We start from the raw sequence: 23,950 nt of genomic DNA on the forward strand, positions 1-23,950 counted from the left end.
TTTCGGGCCATCACATATTCGATATACACAACAACGACATCCATCTCGGAAGCATTCCTGGCCACGGTCGGTGCAGCTCATCTCAGGCCATCGACTGTGCTACCGTGCTTGGTTGAAGCTCTGCGCTTCGTCCGTTCTTGACACTGCTCTGAGCCATTTGCTGCTAAGAAGATTCACTTGATCCTCAAAGTTAGTTCGGGCCTCGGCCATTCTGTGTCGTTGACTATGCTATGGAGCAGCCTCCTGGAAGGTCCACTCGCATATACCCCATCGACCTCGACGGACTCATAACCCGTCCAGAGAACTGCCGCTAGGAAGAACGCTGTATCTCCAGAGGATCCACCACCTTCGTAGCGCAACACCAGTACAGCACGCTTGTGGTCGTTTTCCACCCCTGGCAAGGTGAACATAACATCTCCGCGCTTTATCCCATGCCCGACTCTTGAGAAACCCAATTTAGCTTTCCGCATCACATGGGTGCCCTCGTGCAGAACCATGGCGCGGAGCTTTCTGCTCCTCCCTTGAGTTTCCTTCTCGTGTATAGTACCGAGATATCGCAGTCGGCACGTCAGTATGCGATTCGTATCGATCGAACATTGCATAGATTCTCTTATCTCATTCGAACTTTCGGAAAGGACAATTTCCATGGGCGTGGGCACGAGCTTTTCGGTGAGGCAGAGTCCCCAGGATGGGAGCAGGCCAGAGAGATAGGGAGCTTTGGATGCATTACGATGCTCCCGAAGAGAAAGCAACCAGCTCACAAGGTGCTCGTTGGCCACCATATATTGCGTCAGCCTAACGCCGACTGCAAAGTCGTCGAGTCGATAATCGGGCTGGATGTTACATAATGGATCAATACTGATGAGCGAAAACAAAATGTCGCGGCGATCAAAGCACTCCAGAGAATGACAAACGGCCAAGAGGGTGGGCAGCTGTGGGGCCGGTGCAGTCGCGCAAGAAAGTATGGAGGTCAGAGACATGCTCAAGTCGCGCAGGTTCCGGCATGTCCACTTGTGAATGTTCTGGTCACTACCGTGTAGCGTTTGGCTTGTGGTGAGTAGGGATGCCTCCAAGACGTGCATAACCTCCAGGAACTGGCTCAGGTTCACAAAAGTGTAGACGCCCCATCGAAGCTCGAGAGTGTTGTTCCGGGCATGCGAGATCTCTTGCACAACCCATCTTCTTGTGAAGTACCTGCGGCGCAAGAACAATTTTAAGATCCGAAGCGTGCGGCGAAAATTCCATGAACGACGTAACGATAAATCGGACAAATTCATGGCAGAAGGACCGCGAGCGACCCAGTGCTCCAGGCTGATGATCTCTGAACCGGACGGCGGTCCGGCATATGTCCCAGACGTCTGCAGGCCACGACTCGATTCGGGAGGCGGTCTGTCGTTGAGATTGATTCTTATTTCTCGCAGAAGCAGCGACATGGCACGATCTTCGGCCAAGACGCCTTCTCCAAGCCAAGCCACTACTCGTGCGGCATTCTTGTATACTGCAGCCATGTTCGAGACCTGATCATTTCGCTCAGCAACGTTTCCCTGATCAATGCAAAGAGCATCAATCCAAATCCGTAGGATCTCGTTCTCAAGTCGGAGACGGCGAAGTGCCTCAAAGAGGTTGCGGCGAATAGCAACATGTTTGTTGTGGACAAAGATCCCGCGACAAAGCGAGTTGTCGCCATTCTGCATTGCCCAGGTGTACGATAGAGCCGCGTAATTGGCATGCTCGTCGCACGGCACAACTTCGACCTTACAGTCCAATGGCGCGACGCGCTCGTTTGAAGGCTTTACGATCAGTAGTCTTATGTATCCGCCACAGGGAAGTGCTTGATAAGGGAAGCTGTCGACGGCGGTTTTCTCAATATTCCTCTTCCTATGCCTCTGTTGCGTCTTTGACGTCCGCGGTTGCACTGAACAGCCAAGGCCTCTGCTCTTTGGGCCTTCGTTCTTGGCATAACACCTCGAACGTCGTGATCTGAATACTGCTTGGACTGTGTCTGGTTTTGGGGGAGCTGTACGGGACCACTTCAAGACAAGTCGCAGAATGTTGGAAGCTGAAGCTCAGCCTCAGAAGCTGCGTGTTACCGCCGGCTGAGCCAACGCAAATTGCGCCTCGCGGCGTTCGATGTGCAACCCATCGACGCCTTCGCTCACGTTCTCGGCACCGCTTCCTGTGAGCCAACACAAAGCCTGCACCCACATCCAGATGCACTACCAGTCGTAGCAAGCTGCCTAAGATGGACCCACAATTCTGTGAAAGTGCCGAAAGCCTTACCAGAAGGATGTCCCATCGTAACTAAACACCAGTCAGTCCATCAACAATATCCGATACGACTTTGCACATCATGCTCGCCCACTCACGCCATTGATTCTTCCCAGTATTGCTCACTAGCAACCACCCCGAATATCCACTTGGCAGACGGTCGAGTTTGTACTTGACGTTTGGCCGGAGTGGAATGCCTTGCTCTGCCATCCAGGCTCTGGCGAGGCGTTGCTCGAAGTACAGATCGTTTCGAGTGGAGCGAGGATGGGTCGCAGCGCTGCCTATGCCGTCGCTTGCGGGCCAGACTTGGATGATGGTATAGCCTTGTGAAGCGGTTGAAGAAGAGGCGTTGTTCGATGTGCTGGAGGCACTTGGTTGTAGGTTCGATGGCATAGCGGGCGTGACTGTGATCGTGGGGCGGTTGCCACTGGGGAAAGAAGCTGAGGTTGGCTGAGGATTGTTCCGTGTGTCGTTGAATCGGAGCCTCGGGGACCCAGGAACATTCCCAATCGCCTGAGATGTCCGAATGGATGAGGATGGGGCCATGGGAGCTTGCAGAGCTAGCAACGAGTCGTAGTCATATGGTTCAGGCTGGGAGAAGGCATCGAGGGTTTCCCGAGAGATCAGTGGGTCGTCGTAGTCAAACTCAGTACTGTCAGTCATGTCACAAAAGTGCAAGACGCAGAGCACTCACCCCATTTTCCTGCCACTCCTCCCGATCTTGTTCGTGATCAGACATTCTGCGTTCGTGTGCAATAGACTCGATGGCGTTAGATCGTAAGGAAGGTAGCCGAGTGTGCTACGTGATACGCAAGAAGTTCTTGACCGAATCTGATCACTGCAATGTGTTTTGTTGTAGTCAAAGGGAAAAGCGATGGGCGATGTTTGTGGTCTCAACAAGTGTGAGGCACCAGTTTGCTGGCACATTTACCAATCATGACACATCTCAGAAGTGAATGAGACCACACACTGGTGAATTGTGCGGGGACCAGAGATTTCTGGGCATTCCAATGGCCAGCATGGAGTTGTACTTCTCAATTTGTTAGCTGTTAGACGCTGTACTCAAGGCGTGCCATTGTTCGCTCCAACTCAACGAACAATTCCATGTAATTTGACAAGCGTAGGCTGTGGTGTCAGTGAATGATACGCAAACCTACCAGTCTAGCAGGAGAATGGGCAGGTGGGTCTGAAATTCTCTTTGATTTGATGGATGGCTCCAGGAAATAAATTGCTGCTCAAGTTCAGACGCTTGTCTTTCAGCTCGCCTGGATCTTCGCCGTGAGGACTGCTGCGGGCTGACTCCGGCAAGCAGCTTCTTTTCCTGCACTCAGAGATGCAAATGTCCGCAGAATCTCATGAAACGTTACGCCCATTAGAAGTCCATTGAGCATGCTCTTCCGAGTATCCACTCATTGTCGTCCCGTGTACACCGATTTGGAGAACCTTTCTAGGCACCTGTCCATGCTGGAATAGAAATAAAACCCGTATGCTCATCAATAATTTCTTGTAGAGCCTCTGATCGCCTATAGGGCGTAGGCAAATGCAAAACCGATCGTTACCAGCAGTGCCGCTGTAATGCTCGCCTGCATGTCTCGGATACTGCTTGCAGCACTGTCAGAAGGCGAAGGCGCGGATGCTCCAGACATTGTTCCGCCCTCAGATGTCGTTCCATTCGAAGTGCCGTTCGCAGTCCCGTTCGAAGTACCAGTGCTGCTTCCATACCATTCTTCGATCTTTTGAACGACAAAGTCCCGTGCTTGCATACCGAACTCCTGGACGTACACCAGATGGACAGTGATGTTGTCGAAGTTGCCGGCGCTGGCGCAGTATGGATCCAAAGCGTTGCAGTAAGCCTGTGTCCTGTTGTCCAGGCCGCTTGTCTCGAAGATGCTGGTTGCATTCCCGAATCGTTCGAACAATCCTGGCTTGGTCGAGTTTCCAACGTGTGCTGGGTTGTTCGTGATGTTGATACTCGGGTCACCCATGGTGATGATCGCTGCTATTTTTGAAAGAACGTTGTCCGGTGCGGGCTCGGCAAGACTGCTGTTGTATGGAAAGACGCCCACGTTCTGGCCCGAGACGTAGTCTGCCACAACTTGAGCTCCTTGTGAGTAGCCCATGAGAACAAGTGGAGCATTGTTTGGGCAATCTTGTGCGACATAGGCTTCAACTAATTCCTTCATTCCCAGGACACCATCTGATTCTGAGTTGAAGTAGTCTGTTAATGTGGCTGGGTAAACCACATACTCGGCGTTGCTTGCAGGTACGGCTTCGAGAACAAGGTCTTTGACGGCCCCGATAATGCCATATCCGAGAGGTTCCGTTGACGCTCGAGCAACAATAATGTGTGCACCTCCTTCCGATGGGCAGGCCGAGCTAGAAACATTGCTGATGGTGGAATAATTCCCCAGTTGGGCTTGGGCAACGGAGGCGGCCAGAGCCAGTACAGTCCCGGTGGTGAGGCACCTACGTGAAGGCATTGTAATCGGAGGAGTGTCTAGGTCGCCACGGAAAGCTTCGCTTTATATACGAAGGTCCTTTGTCGAGAGAAAGAATAGTGAATGCTGGGGGGCGGGCAAAGAGGAGAGCCATCGTGACTGATATTATAACACCTACTGGCTATACGGGTATGCGAGTTCTGTACGAGCCGTGTTCTCTGCACGGCGGGCGGTACGAATCGAGGCATTTCGCCAGACAGAACCGTAGATCGTGAAGAGTGAGGAGAAGGAAGAAGCGAAGGCATTGGCGAAGTGGCCAATGAAAGTTTGAGCTTTCACAAGCGCCGAGGTCCGCAAAGAACACCGGCGCCACCGCATCCGAGATTGCCAAGATTGCTTTTCTTGCACAGCTTGACCGCACCTGTTCATGGTCTCGACTGCAACCGAGAAATCTGGGGTTTCAGTCCTTTGGTCGTACTGGTCAATCGAGAATCTGGAGTCGACGGTCATGATGATCAAGTCGAGCCATTTGCGGCAAGACTTGATTTGTAGAGGCATTGGCCTCGCGATGACAGCGTGCAGATGTTCCTCGCGGCACCACGAGTCCTGGATGTCCAGTGCTATCGAGTGAGTCGGCATGACAGAGACTGCTGCAGCTTTTGAATTGCGTCTCGAACTGGTTTCGTCAAGGCCTGTGTGGTTCTGAACAAATGTCGAGCATGATCCGCATCTCGGCTCTGGCGGCGCACCGCCTATCAGAAGTCAGTCTTGCCTGGATCAGTATGTGCTTCCGGCTACCTGTGAAAGTGCAATTGACCAAGAACATTGCGACTCCGGAGCGACAGTCGAGATGTCTTGAAAGATGTGCTTTCGGAGGATGGTGCCCACCCGGTGGCTGCACAGGTCGGACGAGGACAAGGTCACAAGCTTGCACTGAGAACTGAAGCAACCAGTGTCTGCGACGTTGTTCAAGTACCCATATCTGCCGTGGACTTGGCCCTGTACTCGCTTTGAAAAGCAAGCGACAGAGCTTTATCGTGGTACCCATCATCTGTCGGAAGTCGCCTGAGGCAGAAAGTTTCTGGAGGAGAGTTGGAGAGTTATCATTTGCACCAGTACCGCCTGAGGCTGACGAACTTCCCAGACTCGGGATTAGCAAGCCTCGCGCCGGTACCTGCACTGTATTGTAGGGCATCAATATTAGCCTTGAAGGAAAATCAAAACGAGGCCGCAGAGCTGCACGACATGAAGACGGAGAAAGCATGCCGAACGGCTTCGAAGGCAACTATGACCGTAATGAAGAGTGGAGGCAAGAACGTCTGTAACGATCTTGCGCTTAGATGGTGAGGCAGGAGTCGAAGCGCCGACAAATGGCACTTTCTGAATTATGCAGCTTCACTTGCTCCACCGAACCCAATAGAGTTTGTGGTCAGCAGAATGCCCCACGCGTATTCGCTCGACCATAGAAAGTAACGGAATTTAATGTCTGCACTCCAGAAAATTCGAACGATCACATCTTCCAACACACAAACACTTTGCAAGCATCGCATGCACTTCCAGCGTAAGGCTATTCCAACCACTCGCGCATAAACCTTTTCCGGTGTATCGATACAATGGCCAAGGATCTCAACGACTATCAGCCCGTTCCAGACTATTCTAAAGCCGGTCCGCACTGGGTCCAAGCTGCGTATGAACGGGATAGATTGCAGAAAAAGTTCGACGCACACCAGGAGCATCTTCAGAAAAAGCAGGCTTTGCAGTTGAGGAGGGAACAGTTCATGAGGGATGCTTGGGAGAAGAGGAATGGGCAGAGGCAGGAAAGGAGGGGCGCTGAAGACGCTGGCGAAGGCGAGGGTGCTTCCCGGCGTGAAGTGCCGGCTGGGGAGGTGAGGGTGAAGGTGGAGGATGAGAATGAGAACGAGACTGCGCAGTTGGTGCAAGAGGAGCGTTCGTGGCAGTATCGTGGCCAGAAGAGGGCACGTGAGGAGGAGGAGCATCGCGACGTCGCGAGCAATGTTGGTCTGCCACAGATTGCGCGAAGGAATGGTCCGTCTGCTTTGCCGCCTTACCCTGGCCCCAAGCCGATCTCATCCAACGAGGCTGAATCAGATCTCTCCTCACTGCGCCAACAGCAGCAGAACGGCGTACTTGGCGCTACGGTTCTCCCGCCTCCTCCGATGCGAGCGCCTTTACATTTTCCGCCGTCGCACTACACGGCGCTGAGGACTACCGCGAACCCACATCAGCAATCGAGCAGCAGTCGACTTCATACATCACTGCCGGGACCTAATGCTTCTCGTCATCCCTTTCCTTCCGATGTGAAAGGTGACCGACGCTGAAGCGTATCAGACCTCTGGGGAGCGAGAATGCATTTTATGGCCAATCTTAGTGGGTGGGTACCATGCGCATCCCACTAGGCTCAATCATTGAGCTCGTCCCGATGCGAGAAGTTGTTGTTAGCTCCTTGTAGCGGAAGGGTACTGAATTGGTTGGAGGGTATTCAGTGAGGCTACGTTCGCAGCTTGCTCTTGTCCTCACCACATAACCGTAGTATAGCAAGCTTCACTTCCACATTGCTGCCGAGATACCAGATTTCACGTGTAGAGTAGGTCGAAGTGCACTTTGGAACCTTTACGATATCGACTTCGACGAACTTCTGCTCTTCGAATTTCTTCATGTGCTTCGTCAACCAACGCGCGGCATCCTCAGTTCAGATAGCTCAGACCAAGATTCATATTCACTCCTTTGCAGCGGACTGACAACGATCGTGCTTGGTCTAGCGGGTCTGCTCATAAGTCATTTCCGGAAAATGCTGGCGCAATCAAGGGCCGGAGGTCACCGCCGACAAACAACATTCTGTTATGTCGCACGCTGCCGTCGACCCTGAGGCTCAGGATCCAGTACGATTGTTTTGCTTCTCTTTTGCCACTTTTATCCTCCGTGGTCTTCGAGCAGTACCTGTCTCTTTTCCCTTTTCGTTGTGCCTTGAGGTCCCTGGCTCTGCCCAAAGATCAGTGATTTGTATCTCTCGGACCAGGCTTAATCTTGATGGTGCTGACGCATCTTTGCAATGAGCGTGCTTGATCTAACGGTCTGGCCGTAATTCGCTTAGCTGGAGCGCCGGCACAATATCTGAAGAGAACATTGAGGCTCAAACTGAGATGTATTTGTTTGGCTTGGCTTTCTCCGTTGAGATCGAGGATCCAGTGCGATTGTTTTGTTGTTCTATGATAAGACTGGATGAGATTCGCTCACGAATAAGCACAGATACGATGTGCCTCTCCCGGGCAGGCCGTTTGATGAATCTGCGGAATCACTGATGTAAGTTCTCGTACTCATAAAATGCATTCCCATTCTGTATTCACGTATGCTTCATCTGTCTCTTCAGTATCTTCGCGCGTGATGTACAATGAAATCCTCCAATTGCTTCTTCCTCCCCACACGCATCTCAAGCATATCGCAGGACACAACAAAGCTCGCTTCCGTAAACTCCCATTTCCCATGCAGTAGGCACCAAGACCAGGGTATGATGATGATTGATAGATCGATAGCAAGACAGGCACAAGACCGCCCCAAATCACTGACACGAATGCAGCAGAACTCTAGCAGGAGCAGCCTTGCTCATTCTCGCCAATGTTGATGGGGATTGTCTCAGGGAAATCGGGGTTGAAGTCTTGCGATTCTTCTTGGGCGAGAGCGTTTCGTGCGATGACTGAGGGGTGTGTTAGTGTGTGTTCTACTTTCACATGCACGCCGCATGGGTACGAATGTCCGGCTTACCTTCAAATGCCTGCTCCACATTCACCGCATCCTTTGCGCTCGTCTCGAAATATGGTATCCCGCCCTTTTGCTGGCAGAACGCCTGTGCCCGTTTGGTGCTGATCATCCTCTTGCTCTCCTCCACATCAACCTTGTTGCCCAAGACCACAAAGGGGAAGCTTTCAGGATCCATGGGGCTCGCTTGAATCAGGAACTCGTCGCGCCATGAATCGAGTGTATCGAAGGACTTTGCGTTGTTGACATCGTAGACGAGTACACAGCAGTCTGCGCCGCGGTAGAAGGCAACGCCGAGGGACTGGAAGCGTTCCTGGCCAGCGGTATCCCAGAGTTGCATCGTCACAAGGCGGTCGTCCACGAGGACTTCTTTGGTGAGGAAGTCGGCGCCGATGGTGGCTTTGTAGGACTGCGAGAACTTCTTGTTGACCTGGGTATGGTTAGACTAGGATGCGGTGGAGGTCGTGTGAATGAATCATACATATTGGTTCATCAAACTGGTCTTGCCAACACCGCTATCTCCCAGGATGATGACCTTGAGCAGAATCTTCTTGCGCGACGCCATAGCGGCGGTGTAGGCGGCGGAGCGGGGATGTGTTGACGGATCGCAGGACAGTTGCCGCGGAGACTGTTTGTGGTAGCGCTCTTCGCCGCGAGGTACTCTAAAGTGGGGCAGCGGTGTGTCGAAGGTCCACGAGGTGTAGGTGTCGTTACGGCAGTGGCGGCGGTGTGGATGGGGTGGTGTTGTGGACAGTTCAAGACAGACGGCATGCAGAGAGGCTGGCTGGCTGAAGCTCGAGCATCGACGTCGTCGACAACGCCTGTTGCGGTCATGCGGCTCAACTCGGCCCCACTTCGGTACATGCCAAGCGAGGCACGCCCCGTGCGTTCCTGCGTCTGCATCTCCCAACAAAGGTCGAGACTCAACCTCACCGTCACATGCTTCGACCTACGTGGCTTTGCCTGCACCACCACGCGCTGGAACTCTCACAAGAATCTCTGCAGCAAATGAGCTCTGCGATGTCGGACTCTTCAATTGGCAAGACCGCTCAATCTCACGAGTGCAAATGCGGTTCTTCTCACCTGTCCTGGAATAATCGATTCGATTCAGCAGTGCGGAGCCAAGAAAGACATGTGGAGGACTATAAGCAGGCGGATCTGCGTACTCATCAGCGTTGAGCTGCCAATACAGCTCTCATGAGGCCTGCAATCGGTTCAAAACTGAGCCCTGTTCCCCGCAGTCTGGAGACTGGATAACGTGGACATTACTGGCAGACGCACTGCATAACCACGCATGTCTCCGCGCAGAACATCATATGGCTCGGCCTTCCGCCGTTCGATATCAAACATTTCCCATGCTTCTCGTCTGCACCAGGAATTAGGACGAGATGGTGATTACTGATGAAATGTGTCAAGACGCTGACTAACCCGCCAGAAGCCGACAGTACTTTGACCTCCGGTTGTATTCTGGCGCACTTCCTTTCGTCGTTCTGGCATGCCATCTACCAATGCAATGTCCGATTCAGCCGCAGATGTAAGCTTTGTTTGAAGCACGGCAGCCCTTCTTCTAGGTTAGTGTAACATTAGGTTGGATCACGGCGCGAGTTCGCGTCTCCGCCTTGTCCTAGCATGTCCAGAGCATTCAATCAGAATCACACGGTCGCACTTCACCTTGGTGCTGAGACCTCCCAACTACGAACATGCCCGCAAGGGACAATCAGCGGGAAGATAACCCCTTTCCGATGCCGAATAAACGGGTTTGAACGTGCAACAAGTGTTATTGTCAACCACAGGCACGAATAACGACGACGGCAAGACCTGAAGCGTGCCCAGGAATCCGTATGTGGTTTGAAATGGAGCTCAGCTATGTGCCCGGCAATCAGAAGTGGTAAGATCTGTTTCTACAGAGGCATAATGCTCCGTATACAGGCCGCGGTGAGAAGAGAAAGGCGAGACAGCCCCGAGCCATCTTTACTCCGCATTCGGATCATACTTCCCATCGCTGGGGCAGTTCTCCCAAGGCATGCCCTTGTCGCAGCAGGTAGCCCCAGCCACGCCTGCTGTGCGGCATTGATCGGCGAAAGATGCAAGCTGACTCGTGCCAATGTTCTCACACTGTTCTCTGTGTGAGCGACTACAGTACGACGTGGCCTGTTCGGCTCAAGACGTGGATCACTCACCCATGGTACGGGGTTGCCGTCCGAGTTCTTTTCATCTGTGAATGTTCCTGAGAAGGAAGGGCAGAGATCTTTGGTTGGACCGTCCGCGGCAGGTCCTGACAGTACTGGTACGCACAAGCAGGGAATGTCAGCTTCTTGATCAACCAAACCCAGAAGAGAGTCGACGCCAATCTTACTGTAGCATTGGCAGAATGATGTGGGTGCGACATCGTCATTCTTGTCGTGCTTTTTGCCGCCCTTGCCAGAATCTCCGTTGCCCGAACCACCGTCTCCTGAGCCACTTCCTCCAGAACCACTAACGTCGGCGCCACTGTCTTCGAAGCCACTGTTGGATGGATAGCCCAAAGCGAATGGACTGTTGCCGGGTCAGTCACAGTCACTGGAACGCCGGGCGACTGAGAGCGTACAGAACGAAAGCGAGGGCAAGAACGCAAAATTGCATCTTGAAGGAGTGTATGAGTGAGGAATGAATGCTTGAGTAATGAGTGACTGGAAAGTTGAATGCTTGAGCGTCCGACCAAATGTACGGAAGACGACAGATTCTTTATATCTCGCTTCTTGCCCGAGCAACGCTGTGTCTCGCCATGGGCGGCTGTTTCGATGTCTGGATGATTATCACCAGCATTACTTTAGTCTGGTTGGGATCTCCGGCCGAATGCAGTATTACGCCAACAGGGACATACTCCTCTAGTCGGACTTCGGGACCAGCTATTTTGCTCGTATCTGTCGCTTTGCTTTGCACTGTGTCGAGTTCAGCCTTGCTGCCTAAGGCATCACCGGATCGCCTTGGCGTCTCTAGCAACCCTCGTGTCTCCTTCTCTGTTCTGCCCATCCACCTACACAAGTCTGGCACACCGGGATGTATTCCATCTCGTCTCATCTCCACCCTGGTAGCAACTATTATGAAACCACAACTGCTGTCGGAAGGATGACTGGCACCTTGACATGGGCAAGACAAGTGACACAGACGCATAGCGCATTGTGAGGCACTAACGTTGGCAGGCACCATGAAGATTTATCATCAGAATACGTCCTCATCAGCTGGAATACGTCCTCATCAGCTGGAATGAATGGCAGTTGGGCTAAAGAGCGTCTTCGGAAACGACACGATACATGGTCCACTGCTCATGCGATAGCTCTCCCATCATGGTTCGCAGTCTTGCTCGATCAGTCTTGTGCGAGATAGTCAACGGCCTCGCAGCCAACGGGAACCACCACATTGGCACCATCTGAGGGGCCAGATTACCCTCCTCAATGAGGTTGAGCATGGTCTCCCCCAGCACCTCCTTACTCACCGCTGCATCTTCCCAAGATATGAGCGTAAGTGGACTGTCGCTCACGCTGGGCTCCCGCGCATGGCCACAGACAAATCCGACGATGGTCTGAGTCGACGGCTCGAACTCGGCAAAGCAGTCACCTCGCCCTTGGAGCAAGCCCGCCTGCTCGATGTGATAATCAATCTCTCCCAGCTCGATTCGCTCGCCACGTATAGTCATCTGCCCGTCCTGGCGGCCGAGGAAGGTGACAGTCCCATCGGATTCCTTGCGGGCCAGGTCACCAGTACGATAGTATCGTGTGTCCGAAGAGGGCTTTTTCCACGCCACGTTCGCCAGGAATGAGCGTTCTGTCTGGTCCGGCCGGTTGATGTATCGACTTGCAAGCGCACGACTCTCTACGACAAGCTCGCCAGCCTCACCATCCTCGCGTAGGACGTCCACGTCTTCCGGATCTGTGATCCATAGCCGACATACGCGATAGAGGCTGGAGCCAATATTCTGCGGCTCATCGTGGCTCTGGAGGGGTGGGGTGATGGATTGCAAGATCGTGCCTTCAGTACATCCCCACATCTGTCGCAGTTGCGACTTTCGTGAAACAGACCAAAGTTTCACAGCCCTGCGATCCAGCGGCTCACCCATAACGCTGAGCATTCGCATAGTGGGGACCGAATCGACCTTGATCGATCTCAGCATCGTTGGCGACAACGTGAAATGCGTGATCTTGAACCGGTTCAGATTCTCCTCCAGCTCTCCGGGCTCCGGCATGACGAGATCTCTCTTGCTCATAATGCAAAGCGCTGCTCCGGTACCGAAGCTCAATGCGATTTCCATCATTGCAACATCGAACACGTACGGTGCAACGTGTGCGATTCGAGAAGATGCCTGGACTTCCAACGGTGCTACCATGGCTTTGCACATGGTGATTATCGCAGCGTGGCTTTGAACAATCCCTTTCGGAACACCGGTGGAGCCCGATGTAAACGCAATGTATGCATCGGCTTGAGGCTGCGCCGAAGATATGCTGGCATTGCTGGGCAAAGGGCCAGCATGGGTGCCTGTCGGTCCACGTCCTTCTTGACCACCCGCTTTCAGATCACTCAAGTCGATTACAGAGTATTCCTGCCTGAAATCCTCGAGCATGCTTTCTCTCTTATCCGACACAACAAGCTCCACATTCGACTCGTGAAAGATGGTCATCTGCCGAGCGGGAGGATGGTGAAGGTCTACTGGCACCACAGCTGCTCCGATATCCATGATTGCGAGAATTGCCATGACGGCTCGCGCAGAGAGTGGAAGCAAGATGCCAACTCGGGCGCCGCTTGCTACTCCATGGTTTTGGAGATAAATCTGGAGACTGAGCATCTCCTCCTGCAGCTGCGAATAGGTCCATTGGCCTTCGTAGCTGTCAATTGCAAGAGCATCTGGTGTAAGCCCAACCTGCCTCTCCAGCAGTCCCGGAAGTGTTTCGGAAACCAACTCGAGACCCGTCTTGTCCACATGGTATGGACTTAGATTAATGCTGCAATGTTCAATTTTCTTCTCGAGCTGGCTTGGATCGATTTGGTCTCGTTGTAGGCCTGGCTCGCAGTCCATCAAAGGCGCCATGTTGATCGAGTTCCCGCTCTTCTTGCCGATTCAACGATTGCGAGGCTTGCCTTTGGCTGTGGTTTTGGAACCTTTGCGCTGCGACTCTTTCACCTTGGAGGCGTTGAAACCCCCCCTTCGACCACAGATGGATATCTTATATTGCAGCAACTGGAGTTGAGCTGCTGTGTCTCGTCACTGCAGAACATCTCCGATGTACAGATGTTGTTGTGTGGTTCGCGAAGGGACGGCCAAGATCTGCATCTGCCAAACGTCCCGGTCTCGCAAGCGTGACCATTACCATATGTCTTCACGACGCAGCACGAGTTGAGCCGCCACCTACGACACATACGCAGGGAATGCTCGTTGCCACTCTTTCAGACGTCTGTTGTTTGTATACCGGTACTACTGAAACTGCCGTTACCTGACGGAGCATCTCTTGTCCTTCCTGGCCTGGTACCGAACGACAACGTGCCGCCAACGAACACAATGACTGGCAATGACGCGACCAAACTCAACAAGGCCAATGACAGACTCAACACAGACCAGTCAGCAGCATCCTGAACGAAACCTCCCCATAGAGGACCCACTGCCAGTCCAAGGGTATACGATGCCCACCACAATGCCTCCGCTTGAGCAAACGCCCCATTGTGTCCCCATATGCCCGGCGTGCGCTCAGCCATCTCGCTCACGACATGGCTGACTTCGGCGCTGAAGACACAAATGGTCGAGCCAAGCAATGCTCCCAGCAGCAACAGCAGAGCCACCAACAGTACTTTGTCTGAAATGTCGTTCGTCTGAACAAATTGTAATGACGCAAGTACCGGCGTAGAAAGCAGGAATGCTACGAAGAGCACGAGCTTTGCGCCAAACCTGTCTGCAAGCATGCCGATCGCCGGACTGGCAAATGATGGGAGGCAAAAGGCCAGATACAGCAGACCCGCAGCCGTTGATTTCCACCCAAAGACTTTGCCAACGTGGATGGTGAGCGATGCATCGAAGGAAGTCAGAATTGTTGCCTGCGCGAATGCCCCCAACAACGCGCAGACCATTCGCGGCGAACGAAAGAGCTGCAGCGCCGCGAAGCGATGTGCTGGCGAGGAGTGCCTTCCTGGAACGATGGCCTTTGGCGATTCGATAAGGAACATTCGCAGCAGCAGGTCCACCACAGAAACGCCAAAGACAGTACCCCATACTGCATAATGTCCCGCGTGTTCGTAGATCAGTCCGCCGAGCACAGGGCCCAAGAAGATGCCCAGGGAGAGGCTCAGTCCTGTAAACCCTAACGACTGAGCCACTTTTTCTCTCGCAACTTGATCGATGATGAGCGCGAGGCTCGTGGCCCATACGACCGCAGATGCTATTCCGAACATAACGAGACCAGAGATCCAGAGCGCGATGTGCTGACCGGCAGTAACGAGTGCGATGCCGACCCATTGAAAGAAAATCGCTGCCACGAACAGTGGCTTCCTTCGGCTGCAGTGATCTCCCATCCAACCGGCGAACGCTGTGCCAGAATGTCAACTGCTCAACGTTCTACCACGTACTGATGGCATTGCGGACTTACGACTAGCCAGCACTGTTGCTCCTGCTGTGACTGCTGGCAATATTGCGACCCATTTCTGCACTTTTGTTGGCTAGACGTTAGTAAAGCGTCTTGTTGCAGCGGAAGGCCAGTATCACGAACCTTGGTCTTGTGGGGCTCCAGCCTTTTCTGGAAGCGCAAAAGGAATGACTGGTGGCAGCACTGCATATGTGAAAACATCCTGCATGGGTTATGTCAGCTCATTTGTCGTCTCCTGCATCGAGAAGGCGGATGACTAACACTAAAGCTTGCTACACAGCAGCAGAGTAGGATGTATAACGTTGATGCTCGAAAGCTCGAAGGGCTCTGATGCTTCTCGTCCATGAAGCTCATATTGGCGTGTAAGTCTGTTGACGCTTATGTTGAGCCACTTCTTGATATTGGACTACCTGGAAGCAGCACACAATGGTATTAGCACCACAAGCGCGTCTACATCATGGCATGACCTCATCTTAGAGACGCATCATAATTTGACGGTGACGACACGGCATACAATCAACTTCTGCAGCGAGTATGATGATGTGAGCATGCATCGGCGACGTGCTGGGCTATCGTGTTGCTCGCACCCTGTGATCGAGTCGCATCTCGGGGTCCATTGCGGCTCCGCAAGGATTGAGCCTCAATGACGATGCGATCAACGCCATGCGTGTCTGGAATTGCTCTAACGATGTATGATATTCGATGTTCTGAGTGTAAGATGAAGGGTGACGTTGGACTCTCGGACATGCAGCTGGCCCTGCGCCTACCACGAATGGCATCTCACGATCTATTCTGCGATGGAAAACTTCTGGATCGACATTCAATGCGAGATCGAGGGTGGCAGGGCCTTTGATTGTGCAACAGTGCAGGACGGTACGTTGCTGTCGCAATGGTCTCAGACATTGCAGCTCAGAGACATCGTTCGGGGAAGCAGCGGGCTCATGCTGATCCTCAACGTGAAGCGGGTACTTCCGATACGCCGTGACGTTGCTCGTTTTTCCTCTTCTGGACAGTGCTTGGAAGTGAGCAATTTGTGATATCTACGTTCATGCTGCTGCGAATCCTGAGCGGGAGGTTGTTGTCGCAATTCTCTTGTTTGCTTCGATTTGGTTGCATTTCAGCCTCCGAAACTTTCTCGCTGGTTTAACGCTCACTGTTGCAGACATGTCTTCGTGGCTGTGTACTCCATTGATTAGCATCAAGTTTGCCTTGAAGTCAAGGTGTAAACGCAAACAGGCATTGAAAGTTAGGGAGACTCGATTCGATGAGTAAGAACTTCCATTTCACGAACTGGTATTCCCAGCAGCATACTGACGAATCCACTGTAGTAGTAGCGCCTTATCTATCAACGAGAAGGATACGGACGATGATGACGAAGACCATCATGACACCCATCAGCTTCACCCTGCCGTCGCGGACTTCAAGAACTTCATCGAAAGCCGGCCCCGCTTACACATGCATTTCCGTCAAATGTGGCAAGAGACTCTGAAGCCCGACGTCGAAGGTCATGTCAATGTTCGCGATTATGATCATATGCTGGAACTCCTCAGTCGGTACATTCAACAACCTCCGCCTTGGTCGCCGGCAAGCTGGAAGATGGGATCCAGTGGCCTGCCGTTCAACGACATGTTCTACTACGCTGTTCTGACTCCTTCTGGATATGCGGCATTCACGGATGCTGAAGTTGCGAGACAAGTCAAGAAGTTGCTGATGGTGTGGTATCATTACTTGAGAAATGAGAAGAGTCGAGTTGGGCTGCACACTTGGTTGGCAAAGGAGAATGGGTGTCTCGGGGAGTTGGTGAGGAGTGCGAATGAGGCGGTGGGGACGAATTTGAAGTTTGAGGAGATGTTTGAATGTGATGCGGAGAAGGAGTTCTATGGATTTGGGAGCTGGGATGCGTTCTTCATAAGACGATTCAGAGATGGGTTGAGGCCAGTTTGTCAAGAGAAGGATGCGATTGTGAATGCCTGCGAGAGTATGCCACTGAGTTTGGTAAGAGGGGTGAAGTTGCAAGATGAGTTCTGGATGAAGGGCTCTGTGTACTCTTTGGTGGACATGTTTGACGATCGAAACTTGGCAATGGAGTTTGAAGGAGGGACAGTCTATCAGGGGTTCCTGAGCCAGTACTCGTACCATCGCTGGCATGCGCCTGTGCAAGGAGTCGTTCGGCACTGCTACCGGATCGATGGAACGTACTTTGCTGTGCCGAGATTCGCGGAGGAGTACTGCCTTGTGGAGACTGGACATCTGGAAGTGGAGCGTTGTATGGCTTCGATGTCGTGCCTCTCTTCGCGAGCTGTAATTGTTATCGAAGCTGACGACCCTGCCATTGGCACTGTGGCATTCATCGCAGTGGGGCTGCATGAGGTCAGCACCACCGAACTCACGATCAAGAAGGGGCAGAGGGTAAAGAGAGGACAGGAAATGGGCATGTTCCATTATGGCGGGAGCACGCATTGTCTGGTCTTCCAAAAGGACATCGTGGTCGACGGCTTCCCGATGGACACTAAAGTCAATGTGCCGGTCAATGGACCCTTGGCCAGGATCAAATCGAGATCAGTCGCCTAGGCAATGGCAGAACTTCACAATCAGACACACAGTGGAAGCTTACTGTGGACTCGAGACAATCGAAGAGCTACTGGATGAGCCACGGTCGGTCAACAGCCAGTGGCCACTACTGCTTCCTACAAACCGAATCCTCACGCCGGACCATTTGGAGCTGCCACTCGGTCAATTCATCGATGTCTCTGCCGAAGACGACAATCATGAACAGCATACGGGGCTTCCGCGCGAGAAGTGGCAAGCAGTCCAGGAATAATGAAATGTCTGAATCAGCGCAGGAGCAAATTCGCTGCTTGACATTGCGGGATTGGGTCAATCCAGTCGCACCACATTGCAAACCTCAGTGCATATCTGGACTCACGCTGAACGACTAGAAGCCAAAAGGGAATGGCATTCAGCTATTTCTTCTATCGCACAGAGCGTTACAATCAGCGGACAGGGCAAGTGTGGAGGCGAAATCAGAGGCGCGGAAGGAAGGAGGATCCTCCGTACAGAACGTGATATACTACGGCTACAAGTTAGAACAATACCATATCTATATCAAATATTCTTGAAATGATCCAGCTTTCAACCACTTGTACCATTAACAATCAAGCTTGCAGCCCTCTCGGCCAAAGCATAGACAGTCGCCGTAGGATGACCACCAAGCTGGAATGGGATGGCCGAAGCATCCACAACTCGAACATTAGCAGTACCATAGACTGTCAAGTTCGTATTCACCACACCGCCCCACTCTCTGGGTAGCATAGCAGCAGTTCCGACGCCATGCCATCCAGCACGGAAGTTGTCTTGCCAGTATTCTTTCCACTCTGCATCACTTGCATCTTCGGAGACATTGCTGAAGCCGGGACGAGTTTCGGCCTGGACTTCGGCGGCGAAAGCTTCGGTTTTGAACATGTTTCTGACGAAGCGGGCAGATGCTGTGAGCATTTCCCAGTCGAATTCGAGAATGCCTGCCACGATGATGGTCAGCAAGAGATTGAGGCACAGTGCTCTGCCAGAAAGTGCTTACCCCAGTTCACGTTCACGTTTGGAGAATCTCCTGCACGCTCTGGGTTTCCACCTGAGATGTGGACGTTGCCGCGACCGAGCGGAATCCTGGTAATAGAGTCAGATGAAGGACACAGATATCGATGACGCGATGAAGATCATGCAAGGAATACTCACAGAGGCCAGAATTCAAGATTCAAGTGTGTGCTGTTCAAACTTTGACCAGAAAAGATCTCGACGGAAGGAATGAGAGTGCTGAAAATAGCCTCATATTGAACACGGAGAGAGTTGAGAATCTGGTCAGCGCTGAGAGTGCCGTTGATACCTTCCGAGATGGTATTGGCGTATTCGGACAGCGAGCTGTTTGTCCTCTCCTGGAAGTCCCCCGCATCATCACCGAAGATTTGCTCGTACGTGGCGTGGATGAGATATGGAGTTGTGATCTCGTCTCCAACGGGCGAAGGAAAGGTGATGTTGGATGAGTTGACCCGCTCGTAGTAGATGTTTCCTTGTAATTGGTCCTGAAGGTTCTCTCCGACACCAGGAAGGTCGATTTTGGCTTCGATGCTGTAGTTGGCGAGGAGGGCTTTGTTGCCGATTCCTGAGAACTCGAGAATACCTGGTGAGCGATAGACACCTGCTGCAAGAATGACTTCCTTCCTCGCCGTGATGGTGGTTTGGTTGTTGGTGTTGGCAATCTCAACGCCGGTTGCTGTCAGTGTCGCGTTCTCGCCCTGAGCATCGGCGAATACGATTCTGAGACAGACTGTCTCGTCGAGCAGTTCGAGGTTCGTGCGACCGACAATTGGCAGGTAGTAAGCCTCGCGGGCAGATTCTCGAGTCTGTTCACGTTCGCCATTGATGGTAAACGCTGCTGGGTAGGTCGCAAGGCCTTCCGCTTTGCCACCATTGAAATCCCTGTTGACACTGATGTCAAAGGCCGCAGAAGCATTCTTCAGAAGCTCCCAGTACGCTCGAGTACCTTGCGCAGGAAAAGAGACATTGAGAGGTCCAGAGGTGCCATGATAATCTGGATTGTATGTGTAACCTGCGTCTGCAAGGTCCTCACTTGGAACATCAAGTGTCTCTGAAGACTTGTAGAATGGGAGCAGGGTGTTCCACGACCAGTCTCCATCGTTGACTCGGCCCCAGTCATCGATAGATTGGGCATTAGGGCGAGAATAGACCTTGCCTGTTTACCTTTGTCAGTGCTTGAGTTAAACTGAATTGGCGCGACACAATGTTACCATTAATTTGACTGCTGCCTCCAACTGTCCTTCCTGCTGGCAGATCGAGAACTCGACCCTTTGCATATGTTTGTGGTGTGCTCCTGTATGACCAAGAGGCGGTCGAACCGTTGACCCCTGCTTCAACAATCAAGACTGTGTTGTTTGCCTCAGAGAGCTTGTTCGCCACAGCCAATCCTGCCGTGCCTCCACCACAGATAATGTAGTCATATTCGGTTTGCTGCTGAGCGTAGCTGCCAGCGATGGCTCCTAGGCCGAAGATCAACGAACGAGTGGACGGCATATTTGCCAGATGAGTGAACGACAATGTAAAGAGCGTATGACCTACCTCGGCGGACTAAGCGCCATTGCGCGCTGATATACCCTCTACTCCCTACTTCAGCATCGGCATCGATCCTTGAGGCTGTACTGCCACGGTGTTTCGCGGACTGACATGTGCGTGTTTAGTGATGAATCCCTGTATGGGTGCATGGAAACCCATGAGCCCAGACCCTTGGAAGTAGCGCCCCAAGACGTGCTAATTAGCGAGGGTCGAAAACATCAACATATTCTTCGACATCCACTTCGCCCGATGTGGTCGTTGGGTCATCAATATTCATTGAAGGACATAGTGAGGGTCTGTGGTACGATGTCGATAGTGACGAGCTGCCACTGCAGCCCTAAAGAAATCTTCAGCTCATTGGTAGACCAAAATAGGACGAACAGCGATGCCCGAAGAAGGCATAAGCGCTATACAATGCGCAAGACCGCTAGTGCTTTCAACAAATTTTGCCTTTATTGTCCCCGTGTGATACTTCTCTAGGGCGGCCAGATTGAGATTGCGAATAGCTGTCAGGCTGTGTTTCCGGCATGTTGACCGTCACGTGTCGATCCGTAGCCCGGCAGATCCTGTGATGGCGGACGCGGATCTGCTTCGCGCCTGTGCGTGAAGGTCGTCATCGACGCAAAAGTCTGGGGACATCTTTTTGAGCCTTTGAAGATGGCGGAGACAAAGCTGAAGTCGTGATCCCGAACGCTAACTAGTGAAAGTAGTTCGTTCGCCTGAAGGAGGTAATGGCGAGATTGGGACACACCAAAACGTCGCACCCATAAAGATCAGAAGCGTTCCAGCCTGAGTGAACCACATTTCAGCCCCACGATGGATCTGGTCGTCCTTGTGATGATGTTGCAGAGCGCGGAGGTGCGCGGAGATGGTAGGGACCGAGACCTGGATGCCAAGCCAGGCCGGTGGATATTTGCCTCAGGCATGAAACATTTGTAGCAGTCTGCAGTCTGATAGCGTTCTGACGTGCGAAGCTTGGAGACAATACGCGGAATATGGGAAGTGCTGGTGATGCAGGGCAGTGTACAAAGCAGCGAGACTATTCCGCTCTACTGGCCATCGTTCCGTGCCCGAAAGAGCATACAAGGTGCCGATAGAAAGCTGCGTTGAGTCCATTCACTGCTCTCACGCAAAACTTATGCCTCTTCGCACCCTCATAGTGGCCTGTACCACCAACCTACCCAACCCAGCCTGGAACCAGTCAGGCACGGGATACCTCAACCCGCTTCCATCACCTCCAAACCCGGCCTGCACACAGATCACGCTCCTCAAATGTCCCATTCCAAGCTGCTCCCCTTTACTCTTTGCCAGCAGGCGTCCAGTCTTGACCAAATTCTTGATCTCCCTCCCATTGAGTTCCAATTCTGCCAGATCAAACATTTCGTCATCTGTGATGCCGCTGTAGTGTTGTGGGAAATCTTCCGACGCCCGGATGAAAGTTTGCCAGATATGGTGGCGGGCGCGGAAGTCGAGAGGAGGGTAGTCGATGGCGAGGTCGATGCGGGATTTGAACGCTCTGTCGAATGCTGCAACGCGGTTCGTGGTGAGGAACAGGCAGCCGGGGTAGTATTCCAGCAGGCGGAGAAAGACTGCGAGTATATGGTTAGATCCGGCCTCAGAGGGGGATCAAAAGGAAGAGTGTAAGCTTACTTGAGACCAATCGATTTCGATGAAGGTCGGTGAGTTGGCGCTGTTCGAGAAAGACGTCTGCTTCATCGAGGAGTAAGACCGCGCCCCACTTGGCACATATGTCCAGCACGTCTTGGAGTTTCTCCTCCATGGTTTCGACATCGAAGCCCAATTGTCCCGCGCTAACGACATACAGTGGCACCTTCATCTCTTCTGCCACGGCTTCCGCTGTCAATGTCTTCCCCAGCCCGGGAGGGCCATGGAGAAGCATGATCATGCCTTGACCCTTGCCCTCGATGACATCGTCGAACGCATCTTCTTTGTTGAGATGTGATTGGACGAAAGCTAGGATGAGATCTTTGTAGTCGTGCGGGAGGAACAAGTGCTTGAAAGCTGCTGCGCTGAATGTGATGTCATCGATGTTGTCGACGGCGAAGGTGGCCCATTGTTTAGTTGTCATATCGTAGCCTTTGACGAATGGAGCGCAAAGATGGTAAAGGTCTTCCGATAGTTTCATGGGAGCAGCTTCTACTTGTTTCCTTCTTCTCTTCGAGGACTTCTTCGCTTTAGGTCTTGGAGTGACAGCAAAAGGGTCGAAGTAAGGATCCGGTCGCGGTGGCATAGTGTCTTTTGGAGGCAATGCGCTTGGGTCAAGTGCAGATAGCAAACTCGGAGTGTCTGTTTGCGAGTAGTACATGGCGGTATCAACAACGATCCGTCCGTGGTCAATCTGCAGTCCTCGGTTAGGTCCTGTGTCGATCGTTGCCCAGCGATCATACGTACCTGACGCACACGACGCCGCTGATCAGCTGGAATCACACGACCTGAATAGGCTTTGTAATGCCAGCCTTGCAAGTTCACAAAGTCGCGACCTCTGCTTGTCGTCACGCTAATGATCTCCTGCTGCCGTGGGTGGAATTGCAGTGGCACAGCGTCCAAATCGTGGAGAGCTTTAAGTCCATCGTAGGCGCCGATGAGAAGATATCCCTGTTCCCATCCGAACTTCACGCCGTCGTAACCAACATGACGAACGGTGAGCTCGAGAAACAGTTCGTCTCGGATAGATGTGTATCTGCTGCTCAAAAAGCTGTAGATCCGATCTCCCTCCTCCAACGTTGTGGCGACCTCAGTATCCGGAGTGAAGACGAGCCAGGCGTCCTGGAATTCCGCCTGTCCCTCTCGCAAAATGTCTTGTTTGAGCGCCAAGAGAGGTCGGATCTCAGGCTCGATGATGCTTGTGAAGAGGGTGAAAACTTGAGACTCGGTGCTGTCGTGGGGAATGGTGGCCTGGACAGTTTCGTATTGAGTCCAACAGTGAACGAAGTCGTGGAATGGCGCCCTGAAAGTGAGATTGGTGGTGGTGCTCGAAAAGCCGCGGTAGCCTTCAAACACAGTGGCCAGCAGTCTACGCAGCGCTGGATTTTGCACCGTGACCGAGTGTAGTGAAAGCCCTTCGTCAAACTCGCTGTTTCGTTCGCGTCGGTCTACCAAGGCATATTTGAGGCTCTCGGCATGCTTGCTGATATCCGGATCTTCGCCAGCTTTCCAAGGCTTCCACGGCTCGGTGGGGTCCTTGCGGTAGAGCTGTCGAACAGCAATCTCAGTTCCAATCTGACCTTTGCTGATGCTCGTATCGGGCACTTTCTCGCCTGGAGGTGGCGGAGGCGAGATTGCCTCATTCAGGTCGGCATCGATCGAAGGCATGCCGTTGCTCTGGTTGAGGAAGGCATTGAAATCGAAGTTGTCCAATGGGTCGCTGCTGTTCATCTCGCCACGAGCGGTCTCCTTCCTGAGGCGCTGCGAGGGGATGTAGAAGGGTCAATTGTCGTGAGAAGGATTCCTCGTGGTGCAGCGTTTGGAATGGTTTGACGGGCAATCACCGTCGCCAGCTCAGCCTGCTGTCTCATGCCGCATAGCTGCAGGCTGCGGTGCAGCTCACCGGTCCATGGTCCAATGAGACGTGCAGACGCATTCGCGGTCTGCGTTCATTGAGGTACAGATAGAGCTTCGTTCAGCCCGGTATCCAACCACTTCCACTTCCTGCTGTCGTGTTTGAGGTCGTGATGAGGCCCCCGCTTTGCAGAGGGCGTTGCCATCAGTACGCCGAGAGGG

The 23,950-nt window shown here is 52.7% G+C and overlaps 11 protein-coding genes across 11 annotated transcripts; 2 read left to right on the plus strand and 9 right to left on the minus strand.

Moving 5' to 3' along the window:
- Positions 1–173: 173 nt before the first annotated feature.
- On the minus strand, positions 174–1,694 carry RHO25_009243 (uncharacterized protein; the record flags this gene model as incomplete). Its single annotated transcript, XM_065603166.1, has 1 exon — positions 174–1,694. The coding sequence occupies one exon, from the start codon at positions 1,692–1,694 to the stop codon at positions 174–176; it is 1,521 nt and encodes a 506-aa protein (XP_065459238.1).
- A 607-nt stretch (positions 1,695–2,301) lies between these two features.
- On the minus strand, positions 2,302–3,007 carry RHO25_009244 (uncharacterized protein; the record flags this gene model as incomplete). The annotated part of the gene is made up of 2 exons (XM_065603167.1): positions 2,302–2,913; positions 2,963–3,007. 2 exons carry the CDS (start codon positions 3,005–3,007, stop codon positions 2,302–2,304), a joined length of 657 nt encoding a protein of 218 aa, XP_065459239.1.
- A 784-nt stretch (positions 3,008–3,791) lies between these two features.
- On the minus strand, positions 3,792–4,748 carry RHO25_009245 (uncharacterized protein; the record flags this gene model as incomplete). The annotated part of the gene is made up of 1 exon (XM_023600791.2): positions 3,792–4,748. The coding sequence occupies one exon, from the start codon at positions 4,746–4,748 to the stop codon at positions 3,792–3,794; it is 957 nt and encodes a 318-aa protein (XP_023453188.1).
- A 1,571-nt stretch (positions 4,749–6,319) lies between these two features.
- RHO25_009246 (uncharacterized protein) lies at positions 6,320–7,045 on the plus strand (the record flags this gene model as incomplete). Its single annotated transcript, XM_023600792.1, has 1 exon — positions 6,320–7,045. One exon carries the CDS (start codon positions 6,320–6,322, stop codon positions 7,043–7,045), a length of 726 nt encoding a protein of 241 aa, XP_023453191.1.
- A 1,263-nt stretch (positions 7,046–8,308) lies between these two features.
- YPT7 (Rab GTPase ypt7) lies at positions 8,309–9,045 on the minus strand (the record flags this gene model as incomplete). The annotated part of the gene is made up of 3 exons (XM_023600793.2): positions 8,309–8,418; positions 8,487–8,910; positions 8,962–9,045. The coding sequence occupies 3 exons, from the start codon at positions 9,043–9,045 to the stop codon at positions 8,309–8,311; spliced, it is 618 nt and encodes a 205-aa protein (XP_023453190.1).
- Positions 9,046–10,451: 1,406 nt separating this feature from the next.
- Positions 10,452–11,102, minus strand: RHO25_009248 (uncharacterized protein; the record flags this gene model as incomplete). The annotated part of the gene is made up of 3 exons (XM_023600794.1): positions 10,452–10,595; positions 10,661–11,015; positions 11,068–11,102. The coding sequence occupies 3 exons, from the start codon at positions 11,100–11,102 to the stop codon at positions 10,452–10,454; spliced, it is 534 nt and encodes a 177-aa protein (XP_023453185.1).
- Positions 11,103–11,742: 640 nt separating this feature from the next.
- Positions 11,743–13,542, minus strand: RHO25_009249 (uncharacterized protein; the record flags this gene model as incomplete). The annotated part of the gene is made up of 1 exon (XM_023600795.1): positions 11,743–13,542. The coding sequence occupies one exon, from the start codon at positions 13,540–13,542 to the stop codon at positions 11,743–11,745; it is 1,800 nt and encodes a 599-aa protein (XP_023453184.1).
- Positions 13,543–13,898: 356 nt separating this feature from the next.
- On the minus strand, positions 13,899–15,439 carry RHO25_009250 (uncharacterized protein; the record flags this gene model as incomplete). Its single annotated transcript, XM_023600796.1, has 4 exons — positions 13,899–15,028; positions 15,089–15,148; positions 15,209–15,287; positions 15,347–15,439. 4 exons carry the CDS (start codon positions 15,437–15,439, stop codon positions 13,899–13,901), a joined length of 1,362 nt encoding a protein of 453 aa, XP_023453187.1.
- An 810-nt stretch (positions 15,440–16,249) lies between these two features.
- On the plus strand, positions 16,250–17,656 carry RHO25_009251 (uncharacterized protein; the record flags this gene model as incomplete). The annotated part of the gene is made up of 2 exons (XM_023600797.1): positions 16,250–16,353; positions 16,414–17,656. The coding sequence occupies 2 exons, from the start codon at positions 16,250–16,252 to the stop codon at positions 17,654–17,656; spliced, it is 1,347 nt and encodes a 448-aa protein (XP_023453186.1).
- Positions 17,657–18,217: 561 nt separating this feature from the next.
- RHO25_009252 (uncharacterized protein) lies at positions 18,218–20,170 on the minus strand (the record flags this gene model as incomplete). Its single annotated transcript, XM_023600798.1, has 4 exons — positions 18,218–18,603; positions 18,663–18,748; positions 18,818–19,832; positions 19,888–20,170. 4 exons carry the CDS (start codon positions 20,168–20,170, stop codon positions 18,218–18,220), a joined length of 1,770 nt encoding a protein of 589 aa, XP_023453183.1.
- Positions 20,171–21,334: 1,164 nt separating this feature from the next.
- RHO25_009253 (uncharacterized protein) lies at positions 21,335–23,605 on the minus strand (the record flags this gene model as incomplete). Its single annotated transcript, XM_023600799.2, has 3 exons — positions 21,335–21,798; positions 21,860–22,568; positions 22,622–23,605. The coding sequence occupies 3 exons, from the start codon at positions 23,603–23,605 to the stop codon at positions 21,335–21,337; spliced, it is 2,157 nt and encodes a 718-aa protein (XP_023453182.1).
- Between the last annotated feature and the right edge of the window lie 345 nt (positions 23,606–23,950).

The sequence above is a fragment of the Cercospora beticola genome, chromosome 6 (genome assembly GCF_033473495.1).
Source record: "Cercospora beticola chromosome 6, complete sequence".
NCBI classification, from domain to species: domain Eukaryota; kingdom Fungi; phylum Ascomycota; class Dothideomycetes; order Mycosphaerellales; family Mycosphaerellaceae; genus Cercospora; species Cercospora beticola.